Source organism: Cebus imitator, unplaced genomic scaffold (assembly GCF_001604975.1).
Source record: "Cebus imitator isolate Cc_AM_T3 unplaced genomic scaffold, Cebus_imitator-1.0 Scaffold153, whole genome shotgun sequence".
Taxonomy (NCBI): domain Eukaryota; kingdom Metazoa; phylum Chordata; class Mammalia; order Primates; family Cebidae; genus Cebus; species Cebus imitator.
Window position 1 is genome coordinate 3,976,279 of NW_016107468.1, and position 16,210 is coordinate 3,992,488.

General features: G+C 48.1%; 1 protein-coding gene across 4 annotated transcripts in view; it reads left to right on the forward strand.

Moving 5' to 3' along the window:
* AUTS2 (activator of transcription and developmental regulator AUTS2) overlaps positions 1-14,551 on the forward strand; it is a 1,221,721-nt gene extending 1,207,170 nt beyond the window's left edge. For all 4 annotated transcript variants that reach the window (XM_017543342.1, XM_017543344.1, XM_017543343.1 and 1 more), the window contains 5 exons: positions 3,681-3,822; positions 6,923-7,000; positions 7,799-7,882; positions 8,989-9,211; positions 11,440-14,551. In XM_017543342.1, coding sequence (XP_017398831.1) covers positions 3,681-3,822; positions 6,923-7,000; positions 7,799-7,882; positions 8,989-9,211; positions 11,440-12,688 — 1,776 coding nt within the window. In that variant the 3' untranslated portion in view covers positions 12,689-14,551. The remainder of the gene's footprint in view (positions 1-3,680; positions 3,823-6,922; positions 7,001-7,798; positions 7,883-8,988; positions 9,212-11,439) is intronic.
* The last annotated feature ends 1,659 nt before the right edge of the window (positions 14,552-16,210 follow it).

Consider the following 16,210-nt stretch of genomic DNA (forward strand, 5'->3'; position numbering starts at 1 on the left):
AATCCAGAAAATACTTTGCATCTAGGAAGAGCTACAAATCAATGTTGGTTTTGGGTTTTTGCAAAAATGGCGACTGGCGCATTCATTTTCTGGCTTTGGGAAAATGGTAGCGTCACGCATGCCCTACATGAAGACGTTGCTACCACACTGTCATTGGTCCTCCTGATGGTCAGTGCCGGGGGCTGGAATACCGTCAGTCCTGGCAGGAGCCACGTTCTGGCCAGTTACCTGGCTGTCGTCCAAAGATGATTTTTCTTTTTTGTCTGTATTTTCATCATAGGGATGAATATCTTCTATGATTTGCTAGAGCCTTTATGACTCAGTAAGAAAGAGCTCAAGAACTTCCGCAAGTGACTGGATATAGGGTCAGCACTTGGCTTAGGGAACGAAGTAACTAACAAGTCCATATTTTACAGTCTGGGTATTTACAGATTGTGTGATGATGCCGGCATAAACAGGCGCAAACAAGCAATCCAATAAGCTTCACTTAGTCGATTTCTTCATGAGCAAGCTTTTAGTCCTAATGGCATTTGGGAGCTCTCATGAAAGAAATACAGGAGCCCAATGAGCCAGGAGATAGAGCTCTTCGTCTGGAAGAGAAATGTTTTTAAAAGGGTTACATGATTTTTAAAATAAAACAACCCAAGTCCCGTCCTACTCGAGAAGCTGAGGCAGGAGCATCCCTTGAGCCTTGGAGTTTGAGTCCAGCCTGGGTAACATAGCAAGTTCCCATCTCTTAAAAAAAACTAAAAAAAAAAAAAAAAAAATGAGTAAAAAAATAAAACCTAGTTAAAAGTTAAGCAACAAACCTCAGTAAATGAGGTCACTAAGATATTTTGCTTTGATTGCCAAATACCTCCTCTTTCTTATATGCTATCAGTGAGTTTGGCTCACTTGTACTTTGTCATTAGGGGAAGTTTAATGGGAAGCCTTGTGGTCTGTCTTAGAAAATGTGTCTGCTCTGAAGAGCTAACTAGATTTTGATGATGAGTTCAATTCACTTTTTGTTGCGGTTGATGTGGTTAGTGGAACGGTAGGTAAAGCACATCTTCCTTGTAACTTCTGTTAAAAGTGGTGAGGGATGCTGCACGTGCCACTTTAGCAACTTCTTTCGCGTCAAAATGTCCCCAGTGACTTCAACTTTCATTATCCCAATTCAATTAGAAAGACCTCTTGAACATGAGATAACTTCGTTCATCTTCCCTTTTCAGCAAACTGCTTGTAATCCCCAAGCTCTATTTTGCTTCATGGCCCTAAGTTGTGGTTAATGGAACTGTGCTATGTACCATGCAATATTAGCACTAAATAATTTGGCCACCAAATTAAAGGAGGTACTCAAAAGATTTTTAAAGATTCATAGTGAATTAGAAGCTTGGTTTTGAGGCTTGGCTGTTACTTGATAGTGGGACTTTCATTATAGCATTCCCTGTCGATTTGAGCAGAAACTGCATCTTCCCTTTCTCTGTGAAGTTCATTTACGCATTCCTTTAGTCACTCACCCGGTATTTACTGAAAGAGCCTACGCCTGCAAGTCCCTCACTGTGCTGGGCTGGGGGCATGCATCCTTCCTGGCATCTAGTTATGTAGAGTTCAGTAATGAGTGTGTGTATAAAAAGTGAGGAAAGTGCATGTGCCCTCTTACTGGGTATCACTTCCAGCTAGAGGTGCACGGGTAGGTTTCACTTTCAATGGAGGTGAGGGATGAGTGGGACATTGCCTTCAGCGGTAAGGGAATGCCAGACTTCCCTGTCTCAGACCCTCACGCCGTGCTCTATCAATATAGATGCCCCTCATGGGGCTTTGCTGTTGTACAGCAGGCAAAGATCCCTCAGCACATGAGGGAGATGGAGCTGAGGCTAGAATGGAGCTAAATGAGAGCATCAGATGAGTTCAAGAGATAGGAAGAGTGGCCAGGCACAGTGGCTCACGCCTCTAATGCAAACATGTTGGGATTGCTTGAGCCCAGGAGTTCAAGACCAGCCTGGGCAACAGAGAGAGAGACCTGTCTCTATGAAAAAAAAAAAAAAGTTGGACATGGTGGCATGCATCTTTAGTCCCAGCTACTCAGGAGACTGAGGCAAGAATATCACTTCAGCCCAAAAGATGGAGGCTGCAGTGAATTATGATTATGCCACTGCATTTCAGCCTGGGCAGAAGAGTGAGACCCTGTGTCTTTTTAAAAAAAAAAAAAAAGTGAAAGTGAGAAGCAGGTGCTAAGGGCAGGAGACTGGATGGGGAAGATGTCATAGCAAGGGAATGTCAGCTGGAATCTGCAAGTCCCAGGACCCCAGGCCCGGGGTGCCGTGCTTATCCGAGGTGGTGTGAAGCCTGTTCAAAGAGAAAGCTGTCAAGAAACAAGGAGGCAGGGCAGTTTTGAAACCATGCTGGTGCAAGAGCCTCCAGCCTAGAGAATGATGCCAGGGCAAAGATTGAGAGGAAGATTTTGAACCAATTTATACTGCCTAAGAGGATGGTGGGCGGAAAGATTGGCCTGATGACAGATAAATAAGAGGAAACAGTGATTTCTGTCCATGATAAGGATTTCACAGTCTTTTTTTGTTTTTGGAGACAGTCTCAGTCACTGCAATCTCCAGCTCCCAGGTCCAAGCAATTCTCATGCCTCAGCCTCCCAAGTAATCGGGACTACAAGTGTGCATCACCACGCCCAGCTGATTTTTTGTATTTAAGTAGAGACAGGCTTTCACCATGTTGTCCTAGCTGGACTTGAACTCCTGAGCTCAGGCAGTCCACCCACCTTGTCCTCCCAAAGTGCTGGGATTATGGTTTACTTACCTGGACCAACCCCCCTCTGTTAGTTAAATTAATACTCCTACTTTGTTTTTCTTTGTTGTTGCTTTTTTTTAAATTATATAACAATGATCATTTGAAAGTTAGCTTGTAGACATGCAAATATTTCTTTGTAGCTTTGGTTACTAATGTACTGTGATGTATTAGAGTAATGGCAAAGAGTCATTAAACAATTTATACAGATTATTCATGCAGAATTCCTAATAAAATGAGGTTTACAACACTATTATTTTAAATCTTAAGAAAATGGACCTTTACAGCAAAATACTGAACTACTTTGGGAGTGGTGGCAGTCTCTATAAATGGGATATGGTTTTATTTCTCAAACCATTAACTTTAAAGACCAAACGCAGCTGGGTGTGGTGGTTCACACCTGTAATCCCAGCACTTTGGGAGGCTGAGGCAAGCGGATCATTTGAGGTCAGGAGTTCGAGACCAGCCTGGCCAACATGGTAAAACCCTGTTTCTACAGAAAACACAAAAATTAGCTGGGCGTGGCGGCAGGCACCTGTAATCCCACCTACTTGGGAGGCTGAGGCAGGAGAATCACTTGAACCCAGGAGGCAGAGGTTGCAGTGAGCCGAGATTGCGCCGCTGCCCTCGAGCCTGGGCGACAGAGTGAGACTCCATCTCAAAAAAAGGAAAGACCAAACACCAGTGTTGTCACTTGGTATTTCTGGTGTGGCAGGTCCTGCCGGCCTGCGGGTCTGACAGTTGAGGGTGAAATGGTTTTTGGATCGTTGCTTTCTCTCACAGTACCTGTACACTTGAACCCCAGTGCACCGTTCACAGGCTCCAGCTCTTCACTGACACCGTTCTTCCTTGCTGTTGGCTTAGGGATTTCATCTCTTACTGTTCCCCTTGCTGTGTAGAAGCAGATGCAGTCAGACCCACATAAGCTGGACTTTGGACTGAAACCCGAGTTCCTGAGCCGCCCTCCAGGCCCCAGTCTCTTTGGAGCCATCCACCACCCCCATGACCTGGCACGGCCTTCAACTTTGTTCTCTGCCGCTGGTGAGTGTAGGGTTGGGTCGGGGACGGACTTGAGAAATGCAGTTCTCAGGTAACTAAATAAATGATGCTGGGGCTCTGTGCCGCGGCTCAATCACAACCTACAAATACACAGCTCATGCCAGGCTGCATCGCAGCACATCCAGGGAGGTGGGCCTTCCTCATTGATACACTCTTTTTCATTAAAGGAGGAAGCAGAGATCATCTTTCCCTTACAGGGATTCACGTTGCTTCAGTTCATTGTTTGCTTCTATATTAAACCAGCATAACGCACAAGCATGTCAATTGCTATTGAAAAAGATCAGAAGGCTTGCAAGGGCAGATCGGAAGGAAACAATGCCAGGAATTATGGACGGATGCGGTCGCCCTTACTGTGGTGTCCGCAGAGCACTGTAATTTTGCACCAGCGTGCTCAGTCATGCTGTGGTTTGAAGGTCTGAGGACAAAGAGAGACGGTTAAGGCAGTTGCCGGGAGGATGGTCTGTGATAGGGAGGGTGCCGCCCAGTTACTGGTTTTCTCTGCTACAGAACGTCACACCATTGCCTGGTTGGTTATAGCGATGGAGGAAATTAGGGAAACGGTGTAAAACGCCCAAGTAACCTGTTTACCAGATCTGTCATTCATTTCACACACACTGTCACGTGTGCGTGAAGACGGGGTGAGGTAGAGAGTGACGATTCACACATCAGAACTGCCCATTCCTGCCCCAGGTAGACAGACAGACAAAAGGCAGTGGCTGTAAGGCCTGAGCCGGATGAGAAGTGCCCTCTTGGTATTAAGGGTTTCTTACCGTTCTGTCTTCTCTACAGCTTTTCTAAGTGTAATTTCTGGCGCACAAAGCTCTCCTCCATTAACTCTGATGGCACTGTGGTCATTCTGCTAACAAGTTCATACCCGCCCTGCTAGGTAGAATTTATTCTTCTGGACGCAAGCGGTCAAGGGGCTCCCCATTTCTGATCCCTTACGGGACAGGTTGTACCGCCACCCTTCCGGCTGCCACCTCAGGCTTTTATCCAAGACTCACTGTTGGTGAACCTCTGGCTCTTCTGTTCAGGAAGAGAGCAGCACCCACATTGCAAGAAATCATCATTATAATGGGCCTTGCTACCAAAGCACGTGACTCCCCCTGGAGGGGAGATGGGATTGGCTAAGGTCTCAGGTTTTTCTCTGTCAGTTCTGTCTGGGGACATATTTGAAGGCTCTGTTACCATGGCACCTAGGCACAGAGACAGGGCTACATTAAGAGCAATTTTTGGAGAGAAATAGATTTCTCTCTGGCTTCCATTTGAGCCAAGTAGATGAATTGGCTTCTTTGGCTTCAATAATTCTGGAACTGCAAGGCACCCCTGGGGGCCCTGGGCTCAGCAAAGCTCTGGTCTTCATTGAAGCATTAATTAGCTTGCAGTACACAGACAGTATGTGGCCAAAATTTTATTTAGCCAACAACACTGCTAAGGCCTGATGAATATCCTGGCATATATTCACTTTGTGGAGGTGGGGTATCATGTTTACACTTCCCAGGTGGAAAATAAGCCACATGCAGGGCTGGATAGAGAACCCCTCAGGTGCCTTCCAATTCTCAGCTTCCGTGACTGGGATGATCTTCCTGCTCTACTGCCTGGCTTCCTCTCCAAACCCAGGCAACAGCAATCCAAAACATAAATTCAGGTAACAGAGTGTAGACAGCAACAGCCCCCCTACATTTAATCCATTTTCCTAAGGAAATATTTGTTTATAGGAACTTAGACAAAATGCAAAGGCTTATGGAAGTTATTAGTAAATTCATTTATCCAGGCCCTGTTTATACTATAGAACGGAAGTATAATCTTTTTTTTTTTCTTTTTTTAAGCATAAGGTGTGTTGGATTCTGCCCAACATGGTTATTTGGCGAAACTTGTAACCGATGTTTATACCTTGCACATACTTAAGAAATCTAGCCATTTTCATCTTACTTTTGGGTGCTAATGCCATTAATAAACTAGAGACTTCTTCAGATGACCTTGGCGAATGTCTTGTCTAGGGCAAAGCCTGCCTTCCAGGGAGCTACCTCCTTAGGGAGTAAGTGGCCTCATATTAACAAGCCCGTTTGGTGTCCTAAGCCTCTAGAAATGTCCTTACCTGATTCACTTCTCTCTCTCCCTCCTTCGTTCCTTTCCCGGCTTCCTTCAAGAAAAGGATTAGAGGCATCTTCAAGAAATAGACATGAAGCAGAACACAGAATAGAGGAAGAAACGTGGATAAAAAGAAAACTTAAGGAAACTGCCAAATTAGACCTGAGTTCCCTGGCAGGCAAAGCAAAAACCTGTCAAAGTCAGTTAAAAGATTTTTAGTGCCCCAAAACATAAGAATCGACCAGCTTTTCCTAGCATTGAAAATTGAGAGACGTCAGAGGACTTCATCTCCTAACACCGAATTTAACTCACTATAATGAGTTTCATAGAGTTGGGCCTTACAATATCCTTCCACGTGGGTGCATATGAACTAAGATATTCCTCAGGAGAAGGGGTTCTGCAAGGTTGCAGAGCAGCACAGCGGAGACCCACAACTTCAGGACCGCCCCTCCTGAGCCAGGGATGATAAAGGACTGGGTTTCTAGAACAGTACTTCTCAGAGTGAAAACGTGGTCCTCCGAGACATTCTGTGAGGAAGGGGTTCCGTGACCCAATGTTTCCCTCTTAGAGGACGAAGGAGCCTGTAAATCTGTTAATGGCTCTAAGAAGTCCTTCAGTAAAGAAACTTGCTTGGCTTTTTTTAATCCAGTATTTCTCCAAACTGACTTGGTTATAGAACCTCCCCTCCACCCAGGACCCTGGGCAGTTATCACTGTCTTTGTAATACTGTGAGTCATAAGCTTAAAAAAGACATAGCTCTTTTTGGTGGTGGCCGGCCACACGGGAATGAGGAAAAGGGATGATTTGTTTTCTGCTTCCCAGCAGAAACATTTTCTTTTACCCCGTGTCTTGCCTGCGGGGCCTGGGTGGACTTTAGCTGTGACCTCCCTTGAACCTATTTTCTCACGGGGCCTTTAGGCAAATAGAAGCCAGCAGCATCTTCGAAGTGGGCTTTTTGTCAATTCTGGTTTTGTTATGTTTGGTTTAACAGGTGCTGCACACCCAACGGGGACCCCTTTTGGGCCACCTCCTCATCACAGCAACTTCCTCAACCCTGCTGCCCACCTAGGTGAGTTGCCCAAACTAATGGGAACCGGGGTGTGTGCCTCAGGCAACCTGCCACGCTTACCGTGCTCCCGACGCACCTCCCGGCAAGCTGGGGGGCATCCCAGGTACCTCGCTTACCACTTAGGCAGGAGATGTGCTCTCTTGAGTTTCAGCATGTCTCACACCACATCCTTTCGGTAGTAAGCTGTGCTCAGCAGGGGTCCTGCCTACACTCACCGTGGTGTAGTGGGCGAGAGCCATTCCTTGGTACCCCAGGGAATCCGAGTTTACCGCAGCCTGCTCCCGCCCATTGGAAGAAGATGGTGAGCGCTTACTGTGTAGTGAAGGTCACCACTAGGGAGAGGAAAGAAACAGACTGCCATTATGAAGATACGTTACTCCATACCTCACTGCCCTGATCAGAGTGTCTTCCTAGTGAAGGTGCATGCTTTGTGTGGCCTTTGTGTACTCGGTCCTGTCTGCAAGCGTGCAGGCGTTGGTGATCACGGATTCAGATGCCACCTCCTGTCTGTTCTGTTAGTTAGTACCCCGGGGCTGGAGTAGTGCCCCCACTGGGTAAAGGAAGAGTAATGCAGAATACAGGGTTCTGGAAGAAGAGCCCTCAGAAACGTGTTGCCAACCTGTGCCCGGATCCAAGTGTAATGCACACCTTTGACACCATCCAGTAGAAGTGGGACAGGCCAGGTCAGGGTGTAGAGAGAGCAGGGATCCCGCGTCACTTTCCCTGCTCCCAGGAAGCTCCGGCCTCCTCCCTCAGCAGAGCCCGTGACCATTTCCTTCTTCCCTGTCTTGTTCGCAGAGCCTTTTAATCGGCCGTCTACGTTCACAGGGCTAGCAGCAGTTGGCGGCAATGCCTTCGGCGGACTTGGAAATCCTTCCGTTAGTGAGTACCTCTAACTTTTAAAAATCTGCCTTGGACTTTTTGTCTCTGTGATCTGCATATGGCTCAAGACCTTGCTAGCGAAAGGAAACTGCGCCGGGGGGACCAATGCAGGTTATATCGCTGCAAAAGCGGGCCTTCCCGGGGCGGGTCAGGTGGAGGTGCGCAGAGCCACCCCCTGAGGGCGGCGCGATGTGGGTATCCCGTTCTGAGGGGCAGGAACGGCAGCGTAGTTGATCACTGCAGAGAGTTCACTGAAGTGTGGAGTTTCATCCACACTCCGCTGCTGCCCCCCAAAGATTTTGGCTGCAGCTCACCTTAGAAATGAAGGCAGTAGTTACATTTCATCTTGCCCTTGGCATTAGTGGAACTGACAAAAGCACAATGAAAAGTAACAGGAGGACACCACCAGGCTCAGGATAATGAAGATGTGGCAGCGTTTCATTCTCCATCTGGGCGGACCCTGCGGGTTTCTACTATTTAAAACACCCATCTCGATGAGGAGAAGAGTCACAGCCCCATGTCACGTTCTAAACAGTAGTCACTGAGTACGCAGTTGTTTTCCTCCATGCCACATGCCATATATTCCGGGAACGGGAAGAGCTAAAACGTGTCTCCGAGCCTCCCGTCTTTAAAGTACAGCAAGGAGACCTGTGTCTGTTGAGGTCAGGCCCTGTCCAGTCTCTGGTGCACTTGAACAGGGCGGTGGTGGGCAGAGAACACCGTGACTTCTGCTCTGAGTTCATTTCGAGTTATTAATCCCGATCCTACCATCATTCCACACCCTCTGCATGCCTGGAACTCCTGCATGCACCGGATATGCTGAATTAGGTCCTCTCGCTACCCATGTGGCCCCTTTGCCTTTTTAATTTCGTCGGCCTCCACCTTTGCTTTTGGTTTTAAAGAGAAAAGAAGCTGTGAGCTACCTCTCCAGCGTAGGACAAGACTTCCTCTAATGAATGTGTTAATCTCCTTTCCTTTTCCAGCTCCCAATAATATGTATTCATTTTAACTCTGAATGCTGTTAAAAGTTTTTTGGTAAGTACCTTCATTACAGCAGATTATATAATTTCTCTTAAACCTTTTTGTTCTCCACTTCACCATTTCAGCACCCAACTCAATGTTCGGCCACAAGGATGGCCCCAGTGTGCAGAACTTTAGCAATCCTCACGAACCCTGGAACCGGCTGCACCGAACGCCTCCGTCGTTCCCGACCCCTCCGCCCTGGCTGAAGCCAGGGGAGCTGGAGCGCAGCGCGTCCGCTGCAGCTCATGACAGAGATAGAGATGTAGATAAACGAGACTCATCCGTTAGTAAAGATGACAAAGAAAGGTACGGAAAGAAACCGCTCTCGAGTCCCCACGGGGGAGCCTGCTCTGTGCCGAGTACCAGTGGGACCGGCCGCCCACCCTCCCTGTCCCAGCCTCGTGCTTCACCCGCCCCGGTAGCCTCAGCTCCTCCCCACAGCCAGTGCTCGCAGCCCTCGCAGTCCCCGTGGTCCGTAACGGATGGTGACCGTAGGAGACAGCAGAGCTGGCGACAGACTCCGGTCTCAGTGGCAGTTACACAGCAGCACGTCCCGAGTCCCAGTTAGCATGTCCAAACAGAAGTCTTTCTCTAGGAGACAGGGAGTTGGAGCTTTGGGCCGGACACACACAGCATGAATCAATTCCATATTTGCTTTCAAGTCCGTGCAGTCCATTAAACCATCCATAGGTTTTTCTCGCTCTCTTCCTCTCTTTTTGTTTTCTTTTAGAAAGCCATGTTTGCATTGCCTCATATTTTTCTCAAATTTTGTTCAAACGCAAAGCCTGGGGCTCACAGATGACTAATACAGCTTTACTCACTAGATGTAGAGAAACGACAAGCAGTTTTGGTTTGGCTTCAGTTCCACTAGAGGATAATTAATTTTGTTAACCGTTGTCTCTGCACTTGGTAACCCACGCCTAAAAAAGAAGTAGCCTTCAAGAGGAAATGGCTTGCAGTATTTTTTTCCAAGAGTATCATACGCATTCTTGACAAAATGTCTCTTTTTTTTCTTTCTTTAGGCTATTTTCACTTTAAATGCTTGACAGAAAATACCTAATCCCAATTTCTTTGTCGTACTTAAGATTCAAATTTGGTCCAAATCTTTAATGTTTATTTTCTATGTGTACCGTGTGTGTGTGTGTGTGTGTGTGTGTGTGTGTGTGTGTGTGTATCCTAGTAATTTAAAAGAATTCAACTTTGCAGGCTCTAAATGGGGCGGATTAGTAGCTACTCATCACAGGCCAGCTTGCTGGCTGATAAAAGAAAAAGACATTTTCCTTCAAGGCAGTATGATAACAATCTCTTAACCACTGGGAGGAACGTTTATGACATTCAGCTCTGAGCTGTAAACTGCTGAATGGGGCACACTGGGCAGCTAACCTGGCAGACCCTAGGCGTGAGCTCTCCGTACACAGCCCGTCACTGGGTGCAAGGCAGGACGTGACCACCAGACCTCTGCGTGGTTTTCTGGATAGCATCAAACTGGCCTCCTGGATTCAAGTCAGGAGGCTTAATAAACGAAACATACTCTTCTTCCATACTTGGCTTAAAAGTTACTCTTCTTCTCTGCGTGTGGGCAGGAAACAGCCCTTACAGGAGAGCCTCCTGCATTCTCTCCGTGTGGTCCTCTGTCCTTGCATGTCAGCACCAAGCCAGCGTGGCAGCCTGCCGCTCTCCTCAGCTTTGCCATGTCTGTCTTGGCGCCATCCCTAAGACTTGCCTGGTCTTAGTTTTATCTCAAGTTTTACCTTATTGTCATTCCATGTCTTCTGGCATTTTCTGCCCAGTACCCTTGAGCCCCCATCCAAGACAGATCTCTAAAATGCTCGTCTCACGTTTTCACTCACTCACAGCTGCTCTTGAGACTTGTTTTTGGGGTCCCCGTGAGGTTTTGTGTTTAGGGACCTGCGTTTCCTACTGCCTTCCCTCTGTCTCATGACACTGCGGCTTTCTGATCCTATCTGGTCCACAAGTGCTCTTTGCAACCCCACAGTCCTGCAGCTGTGGCTTCCTTCTGAGCCTCCCTCACGTGCTGTGTCTGGGAGATGCCTCCGTATCTAGTTCTTTGCTCTGAAATGGGTCACTTGTCCCTGTGAGGGGCAAGAGACTCCTGTGACACTGATGTTGAACTCTTCCTTCCACGGGCTCTGTGTTGCAGAGTCGGGAGAAAAGTAATACTTGGCATTGGGCTCTTAGAGCGTTGTTCTTGACACTAGATGGTCCTGAGAGTCCACACAGCGGGGCTAGATTGCCACATCACTGCCTCCTTCTTCCTCTGTGCTCTTGGTTGAGGCTCTTACATGCAGAGAGATTCTTGCTCCCGCAGACTCCCCTCGCCCTCCTCCCTGGTCCGTCTCCCCCGTTAAGCTTCCTCTAAAATCTAGGTAAGTAGGATGAGGGGCTGACTCTGCCCCGGCGACCATGGGAAGCAGTCCCAAGACTGTCCTCTTCACACCACCATTTCACCCGCAGCCCCTGCCTGCCCGACTCGCCCGTTTCATCTGCATCCTTCTCCCCCCTGTCTTCCCCAGGGAAAGCGTCGAGAAGAGACACTCCAGCCACCCTTCACCAGCCCCTGTCCTCCCGGTGAACGCCCTGGGACATAACCGCAGCTCCACTGAACAGATCCGGGCCCATTTGAACACTGAGGCTCGGGAGAAGGACAAACCCAAAGAGAGGGAGAGAGACCACTCGGAAGCCCGCAAGGACCTGGCCGCCGACGAGCACAAGGCGAAGGAGGGCCACCTGCCCGAGAAGGACGGGCACGGCCACGAGGGGCGCGCCGCAGGCGAAGAGGCCAAGCAGCTGGCCCGGGTGCCATCCCCCTATGTGCGGACCCCCGTGGTGGAGAGCACCAGGCCCAACAGCACCTCGAGCCGGGAGGCCGAGCCGCGCAAGAGTGAGGCGGCCTACGAGAACCCCAAGAAGAGCTCCGAGGTCAAGGTGAAGGAGGAGCGGAAGGAAGACCACGACCTGCCTCCAGAGGCCCCACAGACCCACCGGGCCTCAGAGCCGCCGCCTCCCAACTCCTCGTCCAGCGTGCACCCGGGGCCCCTGGCCTCGATGCCCATGACGGTGGGGGTGACGGGCATTCACCCCATGAACAGCATCAGCAGCCTGGACAGGACTCGCATGATGACCCCCTTCATGGGCATCAGCCCCCTCCCGGGCGGAGAGCGCTTCCCGTACCCTTCTTTCCACTGGGACCCCATCCGGGACCCCTTGAGGGATCCTTACCGAGAACTTGACATTCACCGGAGAGACCCGCTGGGCAGGGACTTTCTGCTGAGGAGCGACCCGCTGCACCGGCTTTCAACTCCCCGGCTGTACGAAGCCGACCGCTCCTTCAGGGACCGGGAGCCTCACGACTACAGCCACCATCACCACCACCACCACCACCCGCTGTCGGTGGACCCCCGGCGGGAGCACGAGCGGGGAGGCCACCTGGACGAGCGGGAGCGCTTGCACATGCTCAGAGAGGACTACGAGCACACGCGGCTCCACTCCGTGCACCCCGCCTCCCTGGACGGACACCTGCCCCACCCCAGCCTCATCACCCCAGGACTCCCCAGCATGCACTATCCCCGCATCAGCCCCACCGCGGGCCACCAGAACGGACTTCTCAACAAGACACCTCCGACAGCAGCGCTGAGCGCGCCGCCCCCGCTCATCTCCACGCTGGGGGGCCGCCCGGTCTCTCCCAGGAGGACTACTCCTCTGTCTGCAGAGATCAGGGAGAGGCCCCCTTCCCACACGCTGAAGGATATCGAGGCCCGATAAGCCGAGAACAGGAGCACAAACAAGAAGAAACCCTAGGCAGACACCAGGCCAGACTTTAGAGAGAGAACTCCTGCATTGCTCACAGACTTAGGGGAAGCGCCACCTCTTCCCCTTGTAAAAATGTATAGACTCGGTGCAGATTTTGAAATGTTTTGTATATTATATGTTGAGATTTTTCAGCTTTTAGCCCAGTCATATGTTCTCATGTCTCCTACTTTTTGTTTCTCGTATAAAACTTTTTGATTTGAACCAAAACCGTGAAGATGACAACACCCACCCATTGGATCATCATTGTAGGGGGGGCGGGGGGGTGACGTCCACACCATCCATCATGCAAAACTCAGATGAGGTGGGAAGGCCGTGTACATAGTTAATGTAAAAAGAGATTGCTTCATGAGCTAATGGTTCATATATGCAAATGGGTAAGATGAAAGCTTTACTTTGTACAAATGTAAATAGGTAAAGATTAAGTAACATAATACATTAATACTTCTTAAAATGTGCTATTTGCAAACTTAATATCAGTGAACACAGTCGGCTGAGGCCGTGTTCCCATATATTGTTATAGACAGCTAAACCCTTCAACTATGCAATGAATGTTCGGGCTTGTCACAAAAGCCCGCCTAACTCAAAGGAGCCTTTTCAGACCCATTTACAACATACTTAAGGTCATATTTTCCCTGAACAAGCGCTTACATGATATGACTCTGTTTTCCTTGCTTGTTTTTTTTTCAAAAGGAGAAACATCCTATTTTGCAAATTGGACCCCAGGCTGGAACTTTGCATCTGAAGTTGCTGCTTGTGGGCTTTGGGGGAAAGTGCAGCCCCGGAGAGGTAACTGAGGACGTGAGCAACCGGTGCCAGGGAGGATGGGATTTGCCAGACGCCAAAATCAGGGGACGGGTGGTGGTGTCGGACAGACACACACAGGTCGCCAGTGACTTCACACACACCTCATGTGAGAACCATGCCTTTTTTAGTGTGTCCTCTTTCATACCTGTATACACTTCCTCGTTTTGTAATGAGATTTACTTACACCCAAACAGATCCTGAAAGAAAGCTTCCAAGTTTTCTCAGATGATGGATATGTTTTCACTGTTTTCAATAACCGACCAGTGGAAGGTGCACATTTCCCAATGTGACGCGCTGTGTTCCAGTTGGTGATCGAGTCTGGGGGCAGCCGTTACAGGCCAACCTTGCTGAGCCATCGCGAGTTACAGAGCGTGAAAGATGGCGGAAAAAAAGTCTCGTGTGCGAGTGTGTTTTTTGAGTTTGCATCAATCTTAATGTCTCTTCATAATACTTTTATAATACATTAAGCCTCTTGTCTACATATTTGGAGAGAATATGACTTTACTAGCAGAGAAATACAATATATCTTGTCTACTGGACTGTAAATATATGTATGAAATAAAATTAGTTCCATTTGGTCTTCTAGTATATTAAAGTGCTATCTGACGTTGTTATCCTGTTTTTTGCAAAAAAAAAAAAAAAAAAAGTTAACTACAGACCATTGTTTCTAATAAGCAGAGAGATCTATTTTAGTAGTAAACTGAAGGTTTAGTTGTGAGCTTCAGATTTTGTGAACTCCAGATGTTGTGCAGTGTTTTTTTTTTTTTTAAAAAAAACAACTAAAAAAAATTCCAAGGAATATGTACACTGGAACTGTAGTGGTAGCTTTCAGTATTGTAAAGAGATTGTTCTATACGGACCTTTTTGCTGTTTATCCTGTATGTAATAAAGTCCTTTCTAGATCCTATGTGAAAAGCAAAGTGAAGCAACTGAATCTTCAGCATGTTCTCATCGGCGGAGCCTTCTTGTGTAATGTAAACTGTGCCATGTTATTAAAAAATGTGAACTAAGCTTCCAGCTGCTTGTTTGTGTGAGGTGACCGTCATGACCCCAGGGAAGAAGGCATACCCGTGCAAGATCGGGCTCTTGAAACGCCTCAGACCAGCCCGTGTGAGAACAGAAAGCTCACCAGCCGTGGCTGGCCACGCTACCTAACTCGGTCAGTACCACACCAAGTCATTACTGTTAACATTTGCACCAACACAGCCGATTGTGGTTGGTTGCTTTCTGGGGAGGGAGGGGGGTTCTGTTTGTTTTTTGTATGTTCCAAATCCTGTAAAAGGCAGGTACTTCTGGATTTTGTAGGCATTTGTACAGTGTGGGCAAGTTAGCCAGCCCCATGTGTCCCTCTGGGCTACTTTGAAACTCAGCAAAAGTGTTTGCTTTTCCAGCAGTGATGAGAACTCTGACCGAGGGCCTGTGACAACAGTTTTTGCTTGCTCGCTCTGTGGCATTTCAGTCTGGACCCGGTCGGCTGTATGTTACTTCAGGCCTTCCAGATACGTGCTTTTCCTGTCCTGGCTTTTCCTCTCTTTTAATTACATGGTGTGGCCCCCATCGGTTTACAGTCTCCCTGTCCTCTAAAATCTGTTTTTTCCCATGATGTTAAAAAAAAATTGTTAAATTTTCTTGTATCAACCCTGATGAAATTGCTATTTGGATGAGGTTGGATGGGTTTTCATATGTTATTAGGGAACAAAACAGACGTGGTTCAAATTAGCAAGATCCGGGTAGCTACTGAATGGGAATCAGAAATAACAGAAATGCTTAGAAACGGGGGCGCCAGATTGGAGTGGGCAAGTGCCGTGGACTCCTGTGGCTTCACAGGGGCGTGGGCACTGCAGAAGTCAGTCCAGGGCACCAAGAAACGGCGTCTAAGAAGTCAGTCCCGGGCAGTGTAGACCCCGGTAGGGTTTGTAGGCTTAAGCGATCTGGGCAGAGCGGTGACGAACGAAAGCCCTTTTCACTCAGCCGTGTTTTCCTGTGTTAATACCTGACTCCAAACGAGAAAATACGGAAGAAAAACCTACTGTATTGGAAAAGACGGTCAACACTGCGTTTTTCCAGATCAGGCAGTTCTCAGGGCCTTGCTTTGCTATTTCTCACTGCTCCAATCGTACACCCATTTTGACGTCGCCATCTGCACTGTCAGAACGCAGGACAGTCAGACTCTCAAATCAGCCACGGTATTTAATCCCCAGGGCTCATTCATCTCAACCTTTGCATATCTCCCCCCCTAATTACACTCAGCTCCTCGGCACTGATGGGTACCAGCACCAATTTGATTTCCTGCTAACCTATAGATGCTCTAATTATCTCCCCATCTTTGACTGACAATGATCTTGTTACCCTCTAATGGTACATGACAGGTAAAATAGCGAATGTAATGATGCAGTAATTACCACTTTAGATGGATATTTGCCACGGCATTTGCTGTTTATCCATTTTTCTGCCTCAATCAAGGTAGATGAGGGGAAATAAGACACAACTGTTGACATTCTATACATATGTAGCATAAAAAGAAGTTGAAGACAGAATTTTACAGTGCAGGTAGCCGTGCCGTGGGGCACTCAAGGCCTATGTCTGTATCCATACTGGAAAACAAATTAGGCCTCAGTGGCATTAAATCGCTTGAAGGAACAAGGACAACAAATGTGACCTGGGCTTTCT